General features: G+C 39.1%; 1 protein-coding gene across 2 annotated transcripts; it reads left to right on the top strand.

The window, feature by feature from the left end:
• The first annotated feature begins 601 nt into the window (after positions 1-601).
• On the top strand, positions 602-10,339 carry QNG1 (Q-nucleotide N-glycosylase 1). 2 transcript variants are annotated; one of them, XM_081279392.1, is made up of 4 exons: positions 602-903; positions 1,982-2,241; positions 5,715-5,910; positions 8,549-10,339. In XM_081279392.1, the coding sequence occupies exons 1-4, from the start codon at positions 786-788 to the stop codon at positions 8,779-8,781; spliced, it is 807 nt and encodes a 268-aa protein (XP_081135518.1). In that variant the 5' UTR covers positions 602-785; the 3' UTR covers positions 8,782-10,339. The 2 variants fall into 2 exon arrangements, with proteins under 2 accessions (XP_081135518.1, XP_081135517.1); XM_081279391.1 differs by lacking the exon at positions 602-903 and adding an exon at positions 932-1,480.
• Positions 10,340-21,800: the final 11,461 nt, after the last annotated feature.

Raw genomic sequence — 21,800 nt, 5'->3', positions numbered from 1 at the left:
TCTCAGCTTCCCGAGAAGCTGAGATTACAGGTGTGCAACAAGGGGTCCAGCTAATAAAGTTCAAAGGTAATACTTTTTTCATTTATTAATGTCTCCTCAGTAAACTTTTTTTGGGGGGTGCTGGGATATCTCCAGCCCTATGTCTCCTCAGTAGGGCCATCGATAGTTATTACTAGAATGGTATTGGTAATGGACTCATATAATGCCCTTCACTTGGGAAGACTGATTAACCAAGCGTTGAGTTTCAGCCATAATCATTGCTGGGATGGTGGCTGATTACCGAAACCATACACCTTCATTTGTAAAACTGGGATCACTACAGCCGCTCTGTCATTACCTCACGAGATTGAGATTTAGTAATTAAGCACAGGCATAAAACGTTAACAATTTAATACATTTGTGTCCTCATCTATTTTCCCAAGCCTTCCAACTAATCCTAAATGTTTATTAGGCCTCCAAATAGGCCAGGAATTCAGTAAAAGAAGGGAGCCCTCCGCCCAGGGACTGGGAGAGAGGGACCGCAGCTCGGTATCGAACGAACTGGGGATGACTGGGTCCAGGTGAGTCAGATAACTGCCACGATGCTTGTCGCAGCCAAGGAACCGAGATGCGGGGTGGCGCCGAGGGCACCTCACCCAGATTTTGACCCGCGGGGGAAAAAAATGGGGCGGGAGCCGGGTGAGAGCAACGCGGTACACCAGTTGGAGTAAACGCTACCCGACAGGGCGGCGAACCCCAGCGTTCGTGTCCCACCGGGCTAAAGCGGGTGTGGAAGGAGGCACAAAATGGCGGAGCCTCACGTCCGAGGGTGGGCGACTCCCTGGCAGCGCGCGCCGTACACTTCCAGACGGTTTCCGGACCTTCAGAACCGGAAGCGAGGCCTGGGCGCGCGCCCGAGCGAAAGTAAGTGGGGCCACTTTCCCGGAAGTGCCTGCGGCCTCTACCCTGCGCCTGGCCCCACGGTTTCCACGGTTCCTGGTCTTGAGAGTGCTAGGGGAGGGAACCTGCAACTTGTCTGCTCGCAGTTCTCCTTGCCACTCTCGGGGAGGGCGGGACCCAGGACTTTGTCCTCTGTAGAGGGGGAAGAGTTTGGCGGACCCAAAGTCCAAAGCGTCATTCCCAGTAGTAAAGGAGAGGGACGAAATGGACGGCTTCCCAACTCCTAGGGAGTCCGCTAGATTTATTGCAGAAAATAGTCAGGATGTGTTCATTGATAGCGAAGGTGTGCGGAGGGTGGCCGAACTGCTGCTTGCCAAGGTCTCGGGGACGGAGTTATGCGTGGAAGGGTGGAAAACTCTTCACGAGTTGAACCCCAGGGCCGCCGATGAGGCCGCGGTCAACTGGGTGTTTGTGGTAGACACGCTCAACTTTTCCTTTTGGTCGGAGCGGGATGAGCACAAGTGTCTGGTAACGTACAAGGGGAAGACCTACAGTGGGTACTGGTCCCTGTGCGCCGCAGTTAACAGAGCCCTGGACGAAGGTTGGTGTCCTGCTCGCGGTTGGACCCGGCAGCCTTTGAGGTTTTAGTTCTCTGGGACAGGGGTGGGGGTGGGGCTCAGGGGCGGGTGTCAAGGACCGGGTTGGGTGTTAGAATTATATGTTAGGGCGATCTTGAAGTTCTTTTTTGCTAGTCTCTCTGCTTAATATAAAAGCAAGAGAAGAAGCATATTCAATGGAAAATAACTTGCTTTTAGTATCTCATCATAGGAAAAAGAATGCCACTTTAGTGACACCTGAAGAACAAAGGGACAGATATTATGAAACGTAGTCAAAATGCATGTGATGTTACACTGCAATAGTTAGAAATGGGGAATAAGTAGTAGAAAATGAAGGTTTTGCTTTTGATTGCTATTTTATGCACTTCTAATGCATTTCTGCCGCACTTGGTTTTACATAATTGCATGTTATAAAACCAAGAGTCTGCTGAATTCTCAAAGCATGACATTGTTCCTCTGATTTTTTTAATATTTTCTCTCTAAAGGAATACCAATAACTAGTGCCTCCTACTATGCCACAGTGACCCTGGATCAGGTTCAGCATATATTTCGTTCTGACACAGATGTATCCATGCCTTTGATAGAAGAGAGGCATCGGATTCTCAATGAAACCGGGAAAATTCTACTGGAGAAGTTTGGAGGATCTTTTATTAATTGTGTCAGAAAAAGTGAAAAAAGTGCACAGAGGTTAATGCACCTGGTTGTTGAAAATTTTCCTTCATATAGAGATGTGACTCAGTTTGAGGTGTGTTTTTTTTTGTTGTTGTTGTTTAGCATTTAAGAAGTCTTCATAGTTCTCTCAGTGTTAATTCTTTTTCTTCCAGAATTCATTTTAAGAATAAAAGCTTACACCAGGTGTGGTGGTACATGCCTGTAATCACAGCAACTAGAGAGGCTGAGGCAGGAGGATGGTAATGAAACCTGTCTCAAATAAAAAAAAATTTAAAAAGGACTGGTGATGTAGTTCAGTGGTAAAGTGTCCCTGGGTTCAATCCCCAGTAAAACAAACAAACAAACAATTTCTTGCAAAGTTCAGTGTATATATACTATGTATTTTCTTTTTCATACACAGTATGCTTTCACAATATTATTTGTTTTTAGTACAAAAAGTTAATTTTTTTTTAAATGCTGGGGATTGAACACCAGGGATGCTTAATCACTGAGCCAAAGGCCTTTTTATTTTTTATTTTGAGAGAGGGTCTTGCTAAATCTTTTAGGGCCTCATTAAATTGCTGAAGCTGGCCTTGAACTTGTGATCCTCCTGCCAAGCCACTGGGATTACAGGTGTACACCACCATGTCCAGCCAAGATTTTTTAAATTGCAGGTCACACCCACACATACAAAACTAGAAAAAATTTAAGCAAGAATCTTTAGATGGGTGTTTGGGATAGGAACATACCAGATTAGGGATTCAAATGCCAGCAGCATTCAGCCTCTCATCTTTGCCTCTGTTAGCTCCATGTATCTATAGACTAACTTTCTCCATGCAGTGAAAAAACTAAAGGTTAATGTCCTTGCATTATTTGCATTTTATTTCTTTGGCCACTGGACAGAAAGAAGGAGGGAGATACTTTTTCTCCATGCCAATTCTAAAACTCCTGGACAAAAACTGATTGAACTGGCACAGATTATGACCAGCTCAGTACTGCTGCTGGGAATGGATGGAGCAGAGAGGCAGTTCCTAGAACACAGTCTGTAGGCCACTGCTGAATTCCATTCTGTTTTATTTTGATAATGCAAAGGTTACTTTGAAATTCATCTTTGTCTTCAAAGTATGTCATTTCAGAAATTATGAATCAAGTTCCTTGGTCCATCATTGAGGCTAATTATGATGAACTGTATGTAAAAGAAATCCATCTGCCAGTCATGTGGCTGGTAATCCATGTATTCCAAAATCAACATGGTTGTAGTACAGCAAGGATCAGGATTAAAATTAACATGACTTTAGGATGGAATGAATTGAGAGCACTGTGTAGTTTGTTTACTTGCAAGTTGTCTTTTTTGTTTTGTGGTGAAAGGTGAATTTTTTAAAAAATATTTTTTTAGTTGTAGATGAACATACAGTATCTTTACTTATTTTTATATGATACAGAGGATTGAACCCAGTGCCTCACGCATGTGAGGCAAGTGCTATATCACTGAGCTACAGCCCCAGCCCCAGCCCCATGTGAATTATTTTTGTAGAGTTTCTATTTCATTTACCAAGAAGTTGATTAATTTTAAGGCAGATGCATTTTATTTATTTATTTTAAAGAGAATTTTTTAATATTTTTATTTTTTTAGTTTTCGGTGGACCCAACATCTTTATTTTATTTTTATGTGGTACTGAGGATCAAACCCAGCGCCCTGCGCATGCCAGGCGAATGTGTTACCACTTGAGCCACATCCCCAGCCCAAGGCAGATGCATTTTAAAATGAATTGACACACGAACCATTTCTCATGAGTGCTCATAAGGTTTTACAGAAAATTTTCCCAAATGTAACAACAAAACACACTGAAGAATTCTTGCTGGGCATGGTGGTGCACATCTGTAATCCCAGTGATCAGGAGGCTGAGGCAGGAAAATCACAAGTTCCAAGCCAGCAAATAAATAAAAAAAAGGATCAGGGTTTTGGGCTTTGAGGTAAAACATCTCTGGGTTCAATCCCAAGTATCCCTCCCCCATAAGAAAAAGTTAACATGAATTATGTTGCAATCAGATACACACACACACACACACACACACACACACACATATATATATATATATATATATTTAAACTAAAGTTTTAAACTTTTCAAAAAACTACTATCTAGATGTTAAAAATAATAACTAGTTGGGGTCAGGTGATGTGGCTCATGCCTGTAACCTGAATTACTCAGGAGGCTCAGGCAGAAGGATCACAAGTTAAGGCCAGCTTGGGCAATTTAGTGAGAACTCATCTTAAAAAAATAAGAAGGGCTTGAATGTAATGTGGTAAAGTAACACTGGGGTCAATTTCCAGTACTAAAAAAAAAAAAAAAAAAAACTAGTTGAATTATAGTGACACTAAAATATGCATATGAAGTAATGTTATTGAAAAAGAATACTAAATAGTACCGGGATTACATAATTTATATTTTATGTTCTTTGAAATAGGAAGCAAATCTTGAGAATTAGAGATAACTATGTTAAATTCTTTTGTTTTCTATAAATTCTTTTATTTATTTATTTATTTTTATGTGGTGCTGAGGTTTGAACCCAGTTCCTCATGCATGCTAGGCAAACACTGTACCACTGAGCCACAATCCCTGTCCTGTTTTCATAAATTCTAAAAACAAGACTATTCTGCTCTTTTTTTAAAAAAAAAAAAATTATTTTTTTTTAGAGAGAGAGAGAGAATTTTTTAATATTTATTTTTTAGTTTTCAGTGGACACAACATCTTTGTTTGTATGTGGTGCTGAGGATCGAACCTGGGCCACACGCCTGCCAAGCGAGTGCGCTACCACTTGAGCCACATCCCCAGCCCCAAGACTATTCTGCTCTTGAAGAAACAACTTTTTTCTTTTTGGGGGGCGGGTACTGAGGATTGAACTCAGGGCCACTCCACCACTGAGCCACATCCCCAGCCCTATTTTGTAATTTTATTTAGAGACTGCATCTCTAAGTATCACTAAGCACTGAATTGCTCAGTGCTTCACTAAATCGCTGAGGCTGGTTTTGAACTTGAAATCCTCCTGCTTCAGCCTCCCAAACCACTGGGATTATAGGTATGCGCCACTGCACCCGGCTTCTTCTTTTTTTTTTTTTTTTTTTTTTTGATATTGGGGATTGAATTTAGGAGCACTTTATCATTCAGCTACATCCCTAGCCTTTTTAAATTTTTTAAATTATTTATTTATTTTTTTGAGACAGGGTGTCACTCGGTTGCTTAGGGCCTCACAAAATTTCTGAGATTGACCTCAAACTTGTGATCCTCCTGCTTTAGCCTCCCAAGTTGCTGGGATTACAGGTGTGTACCATGGCACCTGGCACATGTGTCTTTTTAAAAATAGCATTTATAGGAGCTGGGATTTTGGCTCAGAGGTAGAGCGCTCACCTAGCACACATGAGGCACTGGGTTCGACCCTCAGCACCACATAAAAATAAAATAAAGATATGTGTCCACCTATAACTAAAAAATAAATATTTTAAAAAATAGCATTTATAAAGCTTTCAGATGCCCTGGTAACATTTATATCTTCTCCATTCATCAGGGGAAAAGAATTTCTTTTTATAAACGAGCCCAAATCCTCGTGGCAGACACATGGAGTGTGTTAGAAGGAAAAGGAGATGGCTGCTTTAAGGATATCTCCAGTATCACTATGTTTGCTGACTATAGATTACCTCAGATTCTTGTTCACCTTGGAGCCCTGAAATACTCTAATGAACTACTGAAGAAGCTTCTTAAAGGTTTGCCACTTTAGCTCATTATTTGTTATTCTATACATTGTTGTTAAATCTGTTTAGTTTCTTTCACAAAAAACTCTTATTAAAAAAAAAGGCACTATTGTTAAAAGTATATGTGAAGAAAAATGTAAGGGCAATTGAAATATAGGAAAAATGGCTCTTCTTGTTTATACTATGAAGTGTGGATATTGTTGAAAATTGTGCTATTGGAACATTACAAGAGCCTAATAAAATAAAACCTAAATTTATGGTACAAGGAGATATACAGTATAGGTGTAATATTTGAGGAGCATTAATTTAGCTGAAGAGGACACTGCATATTAATATAAAGGGTGGAATGAGAGATAGGTAATATTTACAGAACTTTGAGTCAGAAGGCTGTAACATCATCCCCACTGATTTATCTTTATCTTGCACAAATGACTCCCTTCTCTACCCTTGTTTATTCAACATTACTGGATGTTTTTTTCCCCCTTTGGAGACATGGTCTCACTAAGTTGCCAAGACTGGCCTCAAACTTGCAATCCTCAGTCTTCCAAGTAGTTGTTTTGTTTTGTTTTTGTGGTGCTGGGGATTGAACCCAGGGCCTTGGACATTCGAGGCAAGTGCTCTATCAACTGAGCTATATCCCCATCCCCAGATATAATTTTTGATATCAAGACTGGGGGCATAGCCAGACATGGTGAGTCATGTCTGAAATTTTAGCTACTTGGGAGGCTGAGACAAAAAGGTGGCAACTTAGCCTGGCCAACTTAGCCAGATCCTGTCTCTGAATTTAAATTAGAAAAAAAAAGGGGGGCTGGGAATGTGGCTCAGTGATTGAGTGTCCCTGAATTCAATCCCCAGTACCAAAAAAAAAAAAAAAAAAAGACTGGGGCTATTATTGTATATAAAATAGGTAAATTGTGTTGAGAAGTTTGTGTAAAAATTATTTTAAAACAAACAATACATTTCTTTGAGCCGTGCTTGGTGGTGCACATTTGTAATCCTGCTGCTTTGGGAGACTAAATAACAGAATAACAGAATGTTCTGGAGGCCAGCAGTCTAAACTTAAGGTGTTGGCATGACCTTCCTCCTTCTAAAGATTCTTAGGAATCTTCCTTGCCTCTCCCCAGCTTTTGGTGAATGACAGGGCTTCATGTATATTGTAAAACTTTGTGCAAGGTTGCAGATTGGTGGCCAGAAGCCAAATATAGCCTGTAGGTGTATTTTGTTTGGCCTGAACAGTACTTTAGGCAGTTTACAATGTCTGATCCCCGTAGGCATTTGAGTTGATGAACTGTACTGTATTCTCAGTGGTAGCCAATTAGATATATTCTGGAGATAGGTACTGAATAGACTGGGGGTCTTACATAAGATTGTAGCTCCATATTCAGGCAGAGCTGACTCAAGGATCCAGAATCCAAACAACAGTGATGATTTTCTGTGCTCAGGTTAACAACTTTGATATCCTGCATTTTTTTTTTTTAAGAGAGAGTGAGAGAGGGGAGAGAGAGAGAGAGAGAGAATTTTTAATATTTATTTTTTAGTTCTCGGCGGACACAACATCTTTGTTGGTATGTGGTGCTGAGGATCGAACCCGGGCCGCCGGCATGCCAGGCGAGCGCGCTACCGCTTGAGCCACATCCCCAGCCCGATATCCTGCATTTTTCCTGATGTACCTATGATGTCCCCAAGACAGTATTCAGCCAGCTAAGGGAGAAAGATCCTGTTTATTGGACCACAGAGTCTTTCAAAATCTGAAATAGTATTTTTTCCCTGGTAACCCACTTTTAAACCCTTTAAAAATAATAACAACAATAAATTAATATTAACCACCAATAATTATTAATTTAATAATTTATAATTATTTATATAATTAATAATTGTTAAATGATTTAATAATTATCAAATTATTAAATAATTAACAATTTAAGTTATTATTTGTGGTTACTAATAAATTAATAATTATGTTTAATTAATTAATAATCAAATAATCATTTTTTATTTTTTAATTTGTTGTTGAATTATTATTATTTGTGGTGCTGGGGATGGAACTCTGGGCTTCATGCATGCTAGGCAAGCTTTCTACCAACTGAGCTATATCCCCAACCCCTAAAAAAATCAGACTTGTTTTCATCTTTTCTCTTTCCTTTTATTCTTTTTTTTCTTTTCTGTTCACTCTTGTTTTTTTTGCTGTCACATTTTATTTTATTGATTGATTGATTGATAGATAGATAGACAGATAGATAGATACTGGGAATTGAACTCAGGAGCACTCAACCACTGAGCCATATCCCCAGCCCTCTTTTGTATATCATTTAGAGACAGGGTCTGACCAAGTTGTTTAGCACCTCACTTTTGCTGCGGCTGGCTTTGAAGTCACGATCCTCCTGCCACAACCTCCCAAGCTGCTGGGATTACAGGCGTGTGCCACTGAGCCTGGCTTGCTGTCATATTTTTAAATTTAGAATTATTTCATCTTCATTAACAAATGTTTATTTAGGGAGCAAGTATGTGCAAGGTGCTTGCTATTCTAGGTCCTGGGAATATTGAGAGAAACAAGCCATCTAGTCCTTGTGAAATATAAATTTGTAATTTTGCACTAATGTCTGAGTTTAGAAAATATTTTTTTTACTCCATTTTTTTTTAACCCTTGCAGGAGAAATGCTTTCATATGGGGATAAGCAGGAGGTAGAAATCAGAGGGTGCTCCCTGTGGTGTGTTGAATTGATCCGGGATTGTCTTCTGGAACTTATTGAAAAAAAGGGTGAAAAGCCTAATGGAGAGATCAATTCCATTCTTCTGGATTTTTACTTATGGGACTATGCCCGTGACCATAGGGAAGATATGAAAGGAATTCCATTTCATCGTACACGGTGCATATATTATTGACCCTAAGCAAACTGATCCAAAGAAAACTGCATTTTTATATTATATAATTATTTGTACAATTTTGCTTTGATGTTAAGGGAATGTTGTAAAGGTTATGGAGACAAGAAAATTGACTATCCCATCTCACTTAAAATTTTTTTCCTTATCTGGGCATGATGGTATACACTTGTGATTCTAGCAATGTGAGAAGCTGAGGCAGGCAGACCCAAGTTTAAGGCCAGCCTCAGCCACTTAGCAAGACCCTGTCTCAAAATAAAATTTAAAAAAATTTAAAGGGCTGGGGTGAAGCTCAGTGGTAGAGTGCCTCTAGGTTCAGTTCCTTTAGTACCAAAATACATAAATAAATGATAAATAAAAAATTTTACTTTTTTTTTTGTACCAGGGTTTGAACCAATGAACACTTACCCACTGAGCTACATCCTCAGCCCTTTTTTATATTTTATTCAGAGACGAGCCCTTGTTAAGTGGCTGAGGCTGGCTTTGAATTTGAGATCCTCCTGCCTTAGCCTCCCCAGCTACTGAGGTTAGAGGTGTGCATCACTGTGCCTGGCTTTGTGCCTGCTTAGTTTTGACAATATTTTCTCTTTCTGTGCACATATGGTTGACAGAAATAATAGAGGAACTTAAATATTTTCTTTAAATTCCGGATTTTAAAAATGTAATCATGCCTTATAGTGTGATTAATCTTTAGTAATAATATTCTCTTCATTCAATTGATAGCTTTTTTCAACTTGTAGTAATTTTTCTCTCCTTTTTTTTTTTTTTTTTTGTACTAGCGATTAAATTCAGGGGTACTTTACCACTGACTATATCCCCAGGCCTTTTTATTTGAGACAGGGTCTCACTAATTTGCTGAGGCTGGCCTCACACCTATGATCTTCCTGCCTCAGCCTCCCGAATTGTTGGGATTACAGGTATATGCCATCACACCTAACACATATAATTATAAAAGGTTTACAATAAGTTATCACTTCCCTGTTGCAGAACTCAAAGTACCTACTAAGCACTTATTTCCCATTTCTGCTACCACCTTCCTTCTAAGAGATCTTAATTTTGTGAAATATCTACAGTAATTCCATTTTCCTTCATATCCAAGATAGATTGGTTCCAGGGCACTCTCTGCCACCATATCAAAATCCAAGACCCTAATTTAAGGTCTCACAAAATGGATAATATTTACATATAAGCTATGCACATTTTCCCATAAACTTTAAATCATCTCTAAATTAGTTATGATAACTAATACAGTATAAATGTTATGTAAGTAGTTGTTATCATTATTCCCTAAATAATACAGTATAAGAAAAAGTGTTCAGGTCAGAATATTTTTGATTTGTGGTTGATTGAATCTATGGATGCAGAAACCACAGATAAGGGAGACTGACCATTTTTTGTTGGATTGCTTTCACTTTGTGTAAATCTGAAATATGTGCCCTTTCCCCAAGCACTTTACTGCCATCTGCTGGAAATCTGTCATAATCACTTTACAGATGACAATCACTGTAAATGTGAATGAGGCCTCCTAGTATTGTGTAATAAACATAAGTAGTTTGGTGTCTGTCTCTTCCTTTTGTGACTCAAGAGAAGGTGATCTCATGCCCAGTTCCAGAGTAGATCTGGCATAGTGTGAATGATTTCTTGTTCATGGTAATCCTGTTTCTTTGCCTGTGATTGCTTCGGTAATGGGTAAATAATCTAGTTTTGGTTAGTGATGCTGGACTAGAGGGTTTCTAGAAAACAGTTCATCACATTCAAGAAAGATTGCCTAAGATTGCCTGGCATATGCAAAGCCACATACACACACACACACACACACACACACACACACACACACACACAAAAGCAGGAAGAAAGAGTCATAGGAACTCAATGCAGTGATACATGCCTATAATCCCAGCTACTTTGGAGGCTCAGGATTGTAAATTTGAAGCCGGCCTCACCAATTTAGCAAGACCCTCTATCAAAAAAATAAAAGGGGCTGGGGATGAAGTTCATCAGCTAGTACAAGACCCTAGATTCAATCCTCGGTATCTTAAAAAAAAAAAAAAAAAGACATAGGACCCTCATTGCTATACAAAATCACATATAAGAGGTTGTGAGGGGAATGGGAAAATAAACAAGGAGAGAAATGAATTACAGTGGATGGGGTAGAGAGAGAAGATGGGAGGGGAGGGGAGGGGAGGGGGGATAGTAGGGGATAGGAAAGGTAGCAGAATACAACAATTACTAATAAGGCATTATGTAAAATTGTGGATGTGTAACCGACGTGATTCTGCAATCTGCATTTGGGGTAAAATTGGGGGTTCATTACCCACTTCAATCTAATGTATGAAATATGATATGTCAAGAGCTTTGTAATGTTGTGAACAACCAATAAAAAAAATAAAATTAAAAAAAAAAGACATAGGAGATGGTCCCTCTTCTTTTGAAATGATGTTGTCTATAAACATAACTGAAACTATAGTAGCCATTGTGTGAAGCCAGAGTCTACTGTGTACCTACGATGCCTGAGCTTGTTCTATGAACTGAGATAAACACATTACCTTTTCAATTAGTTTTCTGTAACTTGTACCAGAATACATCATGATAATTTCCCACATAATCTCTCTGCTCCTGCCATCTTTCCTGTACCTTTCCCTCTTCCCTTTCCCTCTTTTCACCCCTTCTTTTTGTCTTTCCCTTCCTCCCTCTTCTGTCCTTCCTCCTCGTCCTCCTCTCCCCCGCTTTTTCTATTCCTTGCATTCCTTTTCCCTCCTTTCCCAGTTTCCTCTTTACCTCCTCTCCCCTTACCCCTTATCCTCCCAGCTTTCCTCCCTTCTCTGTCTTTCCTTCTTCCTGCTTTTCTAATATGTAAAAGACAGAAAAGGAAATTCAGGGCTTTGTGGTGCTTCAGGTGTCACAGACCCAACTGTCTTTTCTCTTGTGCCATTGATCATAGCCTCGACTCATGATTCAAGATATCTGCACTCTAATCCTGCAGAACAACTGAAGAAGCAATGAAGTTGAAGAGTACAAAGAAAGGGTTGACAAGGAAGGCTCCTGAGGCTACCACATTACATTTGTTTCCATCTCACTAACTAGAACTTGGTCAACTAACTGCCAGGGAGGCTAGGAAATTACACTGTATTCTGGACATTGGTTACCAGCTAAACTATGTAAGGAGTATGGATGGAGATTGGGGCAGCAAGTTTTGGTGACCAGAGTATGGATTTTATAATTTTCATACCCTATCTAGGCCAAGATAATTTAAATAACATTTATGTAATGGTTTTAACAGATAATGATCATCATTTTTCAGATCTGTTATTAGTTCATTATAAAATGATAATGTAATTCTAATATACTTGGTTTTGTGGATCTTGTATTGGGGATAACTTCTCTTGGTGGATTTCAGGGTAGGCTGAGAACACAGAACCAGCTCCTGAAATTCCAGAAGAAAGTGGTGTTTTAGTCAGTTTTTTCACTGCTGTGACTAAATGACCCGACCAGCACAACTGTCCTAAAATTTAATTGCAAGGGCCAGAGAATGGAGGAAGGAAGAGATAAAGGAAGTGGGATATGGAAATATGTTCCAGAAAAAATTTTCAGCTATGTTGATTCATTCCACACACTCTTAAAGGTGATGAAACTATACACAGCCCCCTACCAACTCCCTCCATTCAGTTTTTTAATTTTTTTCCTCATAGTTCTGGGATAGAACCCAGGGCCTCACACTTGGTAGGCAGTGTTCTACCACTGAACTACATCCCCAGGCCTTCCATTCAGTGTTTTTAAACACAGATTTCATTGGTTCTTTTTCAGTAGTCACCAACGAATTTATCTTCCTCTATAAATTCAAGTAATTTATTAAAAGTATTTTGTTAACGCCTACCAATGAAAGTAAGCAGACTGGATTTATTACCTATTGCATTGAAAGGTGTCTTAATAAAAGGATGACTTGGGAGAGGATGTAAGAAAGAGTTCTCTCCAGATGGGCTGCTGTCAAAAAGATGGGCAATTGTACCATTGGCTATCTCAAATCTTATCTATAGGGAGAGAAGACTACATCGAAGAGAAAGCTGTTATAGTAAAGAAATTGGCAGTCACATAATAGAGATAGAAGAATGTTTGGTACTTTGTGTATGACACAGTGGTCTTATTTTTGTCTGCTTGCACAAAATTATAAAATGGTTTTATTTCGTCTCAGTTTATCATGGACTCTAGTGTCCTTTTTTTTTTTTTTTTGGTACTGGGGATTGAATCCAGGGGCACTTAACCACTGGTGGGGGGGGTTAAAAAAATAACATTTATAATATCAAAGACTTGTGAGAAAGGATCTTGCTGAGTTGCTTAGGGCCTCACTAAATTGCTGAAGCTGGGTTTGAATTTGCCAATCCTCCTGCCTCAGTATCCCCAGTCGCTGGGATTATAGGCATGTGCCACCGCACCGAACAGACTCTAGTATTTTTTTTGTGTGTGTGTGTGTGGTGCTGGGGATTGAACCCAGGGCCTTATACATGCGAGGGAAGCACTCTACAGACTGAGTTATTTCCCCAACCCTCTAGTATTTCTTATGTTGGTATTGGTAGAAGAAAAAATCTGAGATGTCCTAAATTTAATTACAAGGGCCAGAGAATGGAGGGAGGAAGAGACAAAGGAAGTTCATCTGTTAACAGCTGCAGATGAAAATAAGAAAAAAGACTCTTTCATATTCCTGATGAAACCTTGACTTTAATCCCATTATAGCCAACCATCAGAGCTACCATGCTCTGTTACATTAAAATTTCTGGACTGTTAACCAATTCAGAAACAACAGTTACTTCTCAGGGACCATCCTCATATCTCAAAGCTCTCTCTGCTTCTCATTATTCTACCTATCTTATCTATAGCTAATGGAGGTTCAGTGTAAATCACTTGTTCTGTCTTTACCCAAACTTCTGGTTATAAAAATACTCTTAGTTCTAGGTCTTCTTTTCCAGCTGCAAGTTAGCTGTGCTGCTGGTGGTTGCAGAAACTCCTCCTATGACCAGGTCCTTTACCTGGCTAGCATTTGTAACAGTTTAATCAATCTTTATTTCAGAGATGTCTTGGTCTCAAGAGTTTTGGTTTAACAGTATTCTGTGAGATTGTGTTCAAAAGGAGTAAGATGGCATAACTGTGGGAGTGCCAGCCCACTTTTGCCAGGGACTACTTTTGTCATTTTTCAACCTTTAACTTCTTTCTAATTAGTGCCAAAGCAAATTAATACATTTAATTAATTAAATTCAATTCAGATTTTTTTTTTTTTTTGTATTCTATCACAGTTCTCCTCCTCTGAAGCTAGTTGGGCAATGGCTTGATATTTAGTAAGCCACAGTATGTGACTTAGGGACTTGGCCTTCCTTTTCCTTATAACTTCCTTTCATTGTGTTTAGATTCTTTTTATTGAGTGTGGCAGGGGTTGTGGAGGTCAATTTTTAATTTTTAGATGCTATTATCAAAGACCATGACCAAGTAAGGGATTTAATCTTATTCAGGTTATTTCAATAGGAAACTGCCAACCCCTCCCTACCCGTCAGATCCAAAGTTAGAGTCTCTTGGCAGGGTGATTTTGTCTTAGACTTTTGTAGGAAGAGTAGGCAAGTTACGGCAGGGGTATGGGGGTGGGGAGGATTACAGGTGGGATTGGTTGCAGTCAGAAGTCTCAGCTAAACAAGAAATGTTTATCTTTGTGTCTGGCTAGTTTCAGGTGGACAAAATGGTCTAATCATTTATGAGATAAAAAATAGGGAATTGAAACAACCAATAAAAAAATTAAAAAGAAAAAAAATAGGGAATTGGGGTTCAATCCCCAATTAAAGAAGGGAAAAATATTGATTAATAACTTTTAAATAGATGAATTAGACTGAAAAAGTCCTGAATTTACTAACAATCTGAACATCACTAAAAGAGGTTATGCAAACATTACCTACCTTCTGGTCTGTTGCAATAGGAAGTACAAAGCCCTATGTATGAATTATTCTTGCCAGAATTTTGAACATGAATCTAATCAAGAATCTAGATCTAACTACTAGTTTGCAAGAACTATAGGAAATAGAGGAACAAGTTAAGTGAAAACAAGGATATGTTTAGCCAAATCTAGTGGGAGAAATTCTATAAGACAAATAACATAGTTTCTTTATCAAATAAATGATTTTTTTCAAAAGGCAAGGATTCACAAGGATGTGGAGAAATCAGATTCTTGGTATACTATAGGTAGGTATGTAAAATGTATAGAAAACAATATGGTGGCCCCCTTCCCCAAATTAAAAATAGAATTACCAGGGCCTGGGGGTGTAACTCAATGGTAGAGTATACTCTTAGCATGTGCAAGGCCCTGGGTTCAATTCCCAGCATTAAAAAAAAAAAAAAGAGAGAAAGAGAAAACTGCCATAGGTGTTAAAGTTAATCTACCACGATGACAAAATGTCTGAGATAATTAATTTATAGAGAAAAGGTTTATGTTGGCTCACAGTTTGGGAGTTTTCAGTTCATGCTTTGGGTCTGTGACAATGCCATGGTCATGCAGGTAGATCATGGTAGAGAAAAATGTTTATCTCATGATAGTTTGGGACACTTAAGACCCAAACTATAGCAAATGCTGCTTATTTATTTGTTCATATTTGGTACAGGGGATTGAACTCAGGGACACTTAACTGCGGAGCTCCATCCCCTGTCCTTTTTATTTCTTGTTTTGAGACAGGATCTCACTAAGTCGCTAAGGATGGCTTTGAACTTGTTATCATCCTGTCTTAGCATCTGTAATTGATGGGATTACATGTGTGTACCATCTTGCCTAGCTTCAAATGCTGCTTAGTAGATGAAAATGTCATCTCTAATCTAGCTAGATTGTCACTTAAGACCAGAATATTTCAAACTGCAATCCATCAGTAGTCTATGAAATCATTTTTTTTTTTTTTTTTTTGGTGCTGGCAGATTGAATACAGGGCCTTGTGCATGCTAAGCACATGCTCTACCCTTTAGCTTTACCCCTAACCCCAGTTGAATCAGTTTAGAGGGTGGTAATCAACATTAAGAAAAAACAGAAGATAAGTATTATTTCATGAAACTTTTCACATATATGTGTGTAAGTGTATTGAATCATGGAGTCAAATGGATTTCTGATGGTGGCTCAAGTTTAATAAAAGTTCTTTAAAAATTTTACTTGTAGAAGGATACAAAATCTTTATTTATTTATTTATTTATATGTGGTGCTGAGGATTGAACCAAGTGCCTCACACATGCTAGACAAGCACTCTAGCTATAACCCCAGCCCATCAATAAAATTCGAAAGCCACTTTCCCAGGCCTGTTTTCTCAGAGTGGAATGCTGACTCTTTTCTTGTCTTCCAAGATTCCCCTCATGATGAGTGAAGATTGTAGTTGTATAGTTCATAAGGCCTAACAAATTCACTTGGGATGGGTTGACAGGATCCATGTTCCCTGTTTCATTAGGAAAGCTAAACTTCTGTACGCTAAAATAAGGAGCCAAAGAAAAATGATGGCACAGAAACTTTTGTAAGTATAAAGAGTCTTCTCTCTGCTAAAGAAATGGAGGGAAAAATCAATAAACACTATATCAACATTAAAGGATACTTAAAGTGGAAGAAGAGGTGTGAACTATTAATTCCTTAATATGCACTGCCTTTTCTGGAACTAGCGTTTCTGAGAATGTGGGGAGGAAAGAAGTTTTAGGGGGAAAGAACAAATTTTTAAAAATTTGGGTCACCTATAATCTTCTGTTGGTTGTTGCTTCTTTGCTCAAATGGACTGATCACAGATGTTTTCTGTAAGGCAGGAATCTCAAAGGTCCTCCCTCATAGTGTGTAGATAGAATTCTTCCAAGAACTTGTAAGATTGACCATCTCTGGAAAGGGAGCTTAGCACAGGTTTGATTTCTTCCTTTAGCACTAACTAAGCCCAGTGCCTCCCAATATCTCTTGCAGCTGGGGAAGCCAGTCTTGCACCTCAGAAGCCAGTCCTCAGGATCTTTACCCAGTTAAGCAGTGGGAACACATACTGCTCCATTCCAGGGCCCTCTCCCTGTATTGCCATTCAGTTGCTTGGCTCCCATCTCAAGAGGAATAGCAGCAGATCAGCTGCTCTCTTCCCTTATAGTCAAGCTTGCCAGAAGGCCAGTTACCCCTTCTTGAGGCTCTTGCGGGCTCTGCAGGTCACTCCCCCCCCACCCCCCCACCCCCGCCTCGGAAAGAAGGGTGGTATCAGGGATTGAACCTAGGGGCACTTAACTACTGAGTCACATCCCCAGCCATTTTTATTTTTTTTATTTTGAGACAGGGTCTTGCTAAGTTGTTTAGGGCCCCCGCTAAGTTGCTGAGGTTCATGTTGAACTTGAGATCCTCCTACTTCAACCCCTTGAGCCACTGGAATTACAGCTGTGCACCACTGCACGTGGCTCTGCTGGTCATTCTTACACCGCTTTGACATAGAAAGGTTGCCTCTCACTCTCCAACCCACAAAACCCAAGACCCTTTTTCTGCTGTAAATCGTAAAAGAGACTGGCATTCACTTTACAATGTGGAGTACTTAAGTAATCCCTTCTCTTTATCTTTGGATTCAAAATACCAACTTTGGGGATAGGGAAATGTTTCATTCAAATGCTGTTAGATATTTGTTGACCACCTCTTCAACTTGTGACTTCTTGAGAATTTCCACTGAGCCTTCAAACCTAAATTGTTACTTTTATTTATTGAGGCTTTGTCAGCAAGCCAGTTGTCTGTCCTATGAATTCATAGTCACCATGTATGACACACTTGTTGCTCGCTCATTTTCCTTCTTTCTTTTTTTTTTTTAAGAGAGAGTGAGAGAGGGGGAGAGAGAGAGAGAGAGAGAGAGAGAGAGAGAGAGAGAGAGAGAGAGAGAGAGAGAGAGAATTTTTAATATTTATTTTTTTAGTTCTCAGCTGACACAACATGTTTGTTGGTATGTGGTGCTGAGGATCGAACCCAGGCCGCACACATGCCAGGCGAGCGCGCTACCGCTTGAGCCACATCCCCCGCCCTCCTTCTTTCTTAAATGAGTTCTAAAAATGCAACATAATGAATTCACTTATTTTTTAAAGATATTTTTAGTTGTAGATGGACACAATACTTTTATTTATTTTTATGTGGTATTGAGGATCAAACCCAGTTCCTCACACATGCTAGTCAAGTGCTCTACCACTGAGCTACAACTCCAGCCCCTACTTCTTTTAATTTTTAAAATTCAAAATAATTAGTTAATGAATCATCTTTTTTCCTCACTTTCACACCTAAGTTTCATAATGGAACTGTTACCAAAAGCTTGGTCCTTGTCCCCAATCCCAATCCAGTAACGAGGACACAGTTTGAAAAAAAGAAAAAAAGTTTCATTGTTTGCTAGCAAAGGAGAAACACAGGGGACCCCTGTCCTAAAGCCTGTGATTCTGTCCATCAGCATGAACAAGGGGCTTTTAAAGAGGTGATTCAAAGGTAATTCCACGTGTTCCTTTTGGAGTTATAATTCACTTGTTAATTTCTGAGATCTTCTGGTACCATTCTCAAAGTCTAGATTACTTCATTCCTATAGTGGGTGTGTACTCAAGGATAGATAAATCTGCCTTAAATGGGGAGGAAAGGTAATCTCGTTTCCCCTGAAATTGGAGAAGGGAGAGAAATTAGGGAGGAGCATTGACAGAGGAAGAGAAAGAAATATGTCCATTTAAAAAATAAGTTGAAATGGCAGAGCAGCAAGGGCTATATTCAAAGCATAAAGTGGACCATTGTTATATTTCCCCACTGTCAATTTCTACATTCCATTCTATTGAAAAATGGACAACGGCATCTCCAAGCTGCTTCCTGCTGAAAGAAAGTGAAGTTGGGGAAGTAACCCAAAGTCCTTGTTTTATATTGGGTGAGTCATGGACAGTTGAGGGTATTCAGCATCAGGGCTGTCAGGAGGTCCACACTGGCAGATGGCAGGTGACTGGACAAAGCATTCAAAGGGCAGAGATTATGCTAAGACAACAATAAACAAGAAAGCAAAGCATTACTTTTTTTGGTAAACAATTAACACAAAAGCAATTAGTATTTAAGCCAGTCTCTGAAAACCATGAAGACAGTAACTCATAACCATGTCAGTGAAAAACAGATCAAGTATATCATTGTAGGAGGTTAGAAAGATTTGTAAGGTTATGAGATCAGGCTCAAATTAACTCAGGACAAACTGACTCTAGAGTCCTTTGTGATCATTATTATTAGACACTCCTACATAAGAACCCTTCCTTTATAGCCTCTAGCTTTACTCACTTTTGGTAGGGCTCACACAAGTTTATATTTTAAGTTACATTAAAAAACAAAATCCCACATTCTTTTTCCTTTTAAATGTCCATGTAAGACTGTATTTAGGCTATACTCTCCTGCCAGTTGTTTAAAGACCAAGTTGGTCAAAACTGACTTTGTTCCTATCTACTCTTTTTTAAAAATTTATTTTTTAGTTTTAGGTGGACACAATATCTTTATTTTATTTTTAGTTGGTGCTGAAGATCAAACCAGTGCCTCATATGTGCTAAGAGAGAATTCTACCATTTGAGCCACAGTCCCAGTCCACTATCTACTCAGCTGAGATTCATCAGAGATTACTCTTGGAGACATGTGCGAAGCCTTTTGGCTCCTTTAGCTTTCCTCTACCAGTGGAGTCGTCTGCCAGGATAGGTCAGAGTCTTGGATGACCATGTGGCTTCTCTTGGAAGCATCAGTGATATTTCCATCTCTAATAACCCTCCTATTTGCAGAATGTGCACTGTTTGGCTTCTGGTTCTCTAGAGTCCTCTCCATCTCCCTGGATCAGTACATCAGGTTACTCACCAGAGTTGCAGGGCCCAGAAAGGGGTCCCATCATTCTCTGGGTCCTGGCTGACCTTAGAGGGCAAGGGCCAAAATGTTGACTGCTCTTTCCTTGGCCCTTTTACTTCCTTGACTTTGTTCTCCAAGATTTTCGTTCTAAACATCCAGTAGTTTTACAAGTCTTAAAGTGGGAGTAATAGGTTACAACTTAAATATTTATAATTTTACAGTTACCCCTTTCACTTAATCGGGGTCAATACTATAAGTCATCATTATATCATATCTGTCCTACAGCTGATGGCTTATTATCTCAAATTAACTCAGGTTGTTTTATTAGAAGCAGTATCTCTGCCAAGCCCTAACAGGCAAAAATTATAAAGCTTACAAGGAAAATACAAAATGAAATTAATAGAGCAAAAACATATTAGTTTGTGTAACAGCTATGAACCAAGTAAAATGATTTTTATAATCTAAAACCTTTACTTATTATATCACCTATAACTTTATTTTTTCTAGTTTTGGACCCTTTCTTAAATTCATATTCTGAAACAATCCTTATGAATGTTATCTGTGCATTTAAATTTGCACAACATGTTTCATACAAGGAGAAGGCTGGACAATCCAGCATATACAAAAACTGCTCTAATCTTTCTTTCTCCCGGGTGGCATTCAAGGGGTTGGAGCACAGGATATTTTTAAGCCTGACATATCTCCCTTATCATTATCACAATGCCATCAACTTTAAGTGAATTCCCCACTGTGAATTGTATCCAGAAGTTCCTTTGAGGCCTTTTTCTTGTACTTGGCATATTGATATTCAATGGAGAAGTCCCTTTCCATCCTTTTCTTTTTTTTCCCTTTTTTATTTGGCTTTATTCACTTAACGTAATGTTTTCAAAATTCATTGTTGCTATAGCATGCATCCCTGTTATTATTTTTTTATTAGCTACACATGACATTACAATGATCTTGGCAATTCATACATTTGAATCAATTGGGGTATAATTTCTCATTTTTCTGATTGTACAGATTGCAGAATCACACTGGTCATAGAGTCACCTATGTACATACAGCAATCATAGTGTCTATTTTATTCTGCTGCCCTTCCTATCCCCCCTTCCCCTTCCCTCCCCTCCCATCATTTCTCTCTATCCAATCTAATGTGACACACTTTTTTTTTCTTTTTCTCCTCACAACATCATACATGTATTCTGTATAACGATGAGGGTCTCCTTCCATCTTCCGTGCAACTCCCCTTCTCCCTCCTTTTCCCTCCCACCTCTCTTCCCTATTTAGTGGTAATCTTCTCTCCATCCTTTTCTTTAAGCTTCCTTGAAGATCCCTTTACAGAGGCTGCCTACAAAACACCTGTCAGTCTTAGTTTCTGTCTTTTTTGGGGCTGGGAGGGGATTCTGCCAGTCTTCCAAGGCATTTAGTTTGATGGGATACTATTATAGCAAGAATTGCTTTGCCTCAGTGATGAATATCCCCTGGCCAAATGAGATGTCTTGTCAGATCTTAAAAAGGGAGACTATTCCTATTCCCACGTCATGAACTGACAGTGCTGGAACCTACAGCCACATCTTTATAGCCAGTAGCCTCCTCCACACACACATCCACTTTGAACGTCAGGGCAGAGGCCAGGTTCTCTTTACGCATTTTTCTACAGTCCAGGCAGCTTTTCAGGGATTTTTTTTTTTTTTTAAACCCAGTTTAGGGCTAGTGTCCTTGACCCACAGTGAAATTGTTCTGTGGCTGCCTGGGGCCAGGCTGAGAAACAGGACTGAGAGTGCCAGCACAGGGTTTAGAAGATTTAAATCTTTTTTTTTTTTTTAACACTTTCTTCTGGTGTGCTGCTATCCTTGCTATCCTTTTGGCACCTTCAACTTAGTTCCTGACTGTTAAAACCTGTTATTATACAACTGCATAAATGTCTGGTACATACAGAATCTCTTTCATATACTAAACCTTGATAGACCAACCTCAACTTCGAGATTGTATAATAATCTGGAAAAAAAAATTAAAAGACCAAATTGTGTTACAGTAAACTGTCTTTCTCTTCAGCTTATACCTATAGGTGGACCATTCAGACAAGATCTCTCTGCTCAAGAGACTACTAGTAAGATCAACACAGCATGGCCTATATCTTAAAGGGCTAGTCACAGATACAAAAAATACAGACAAGAGAGGATCACCAAAA

The sequence above is a fragment of the Spermophilus citellus genome (assembly GCF_964194105.1).
Source record: "Spermophilus citellus genome assembly, chromosome: 2".
NCBI classification, from domain to species: Eukaryota; Metazoa; Chordata; class Mammalia; order Rodentia; family Sciuridae; genus Spermophilus; species Spermophilus citellus.
This window is presented reverse-complemented; position numbering and strand designations above follow the sequence as displayed.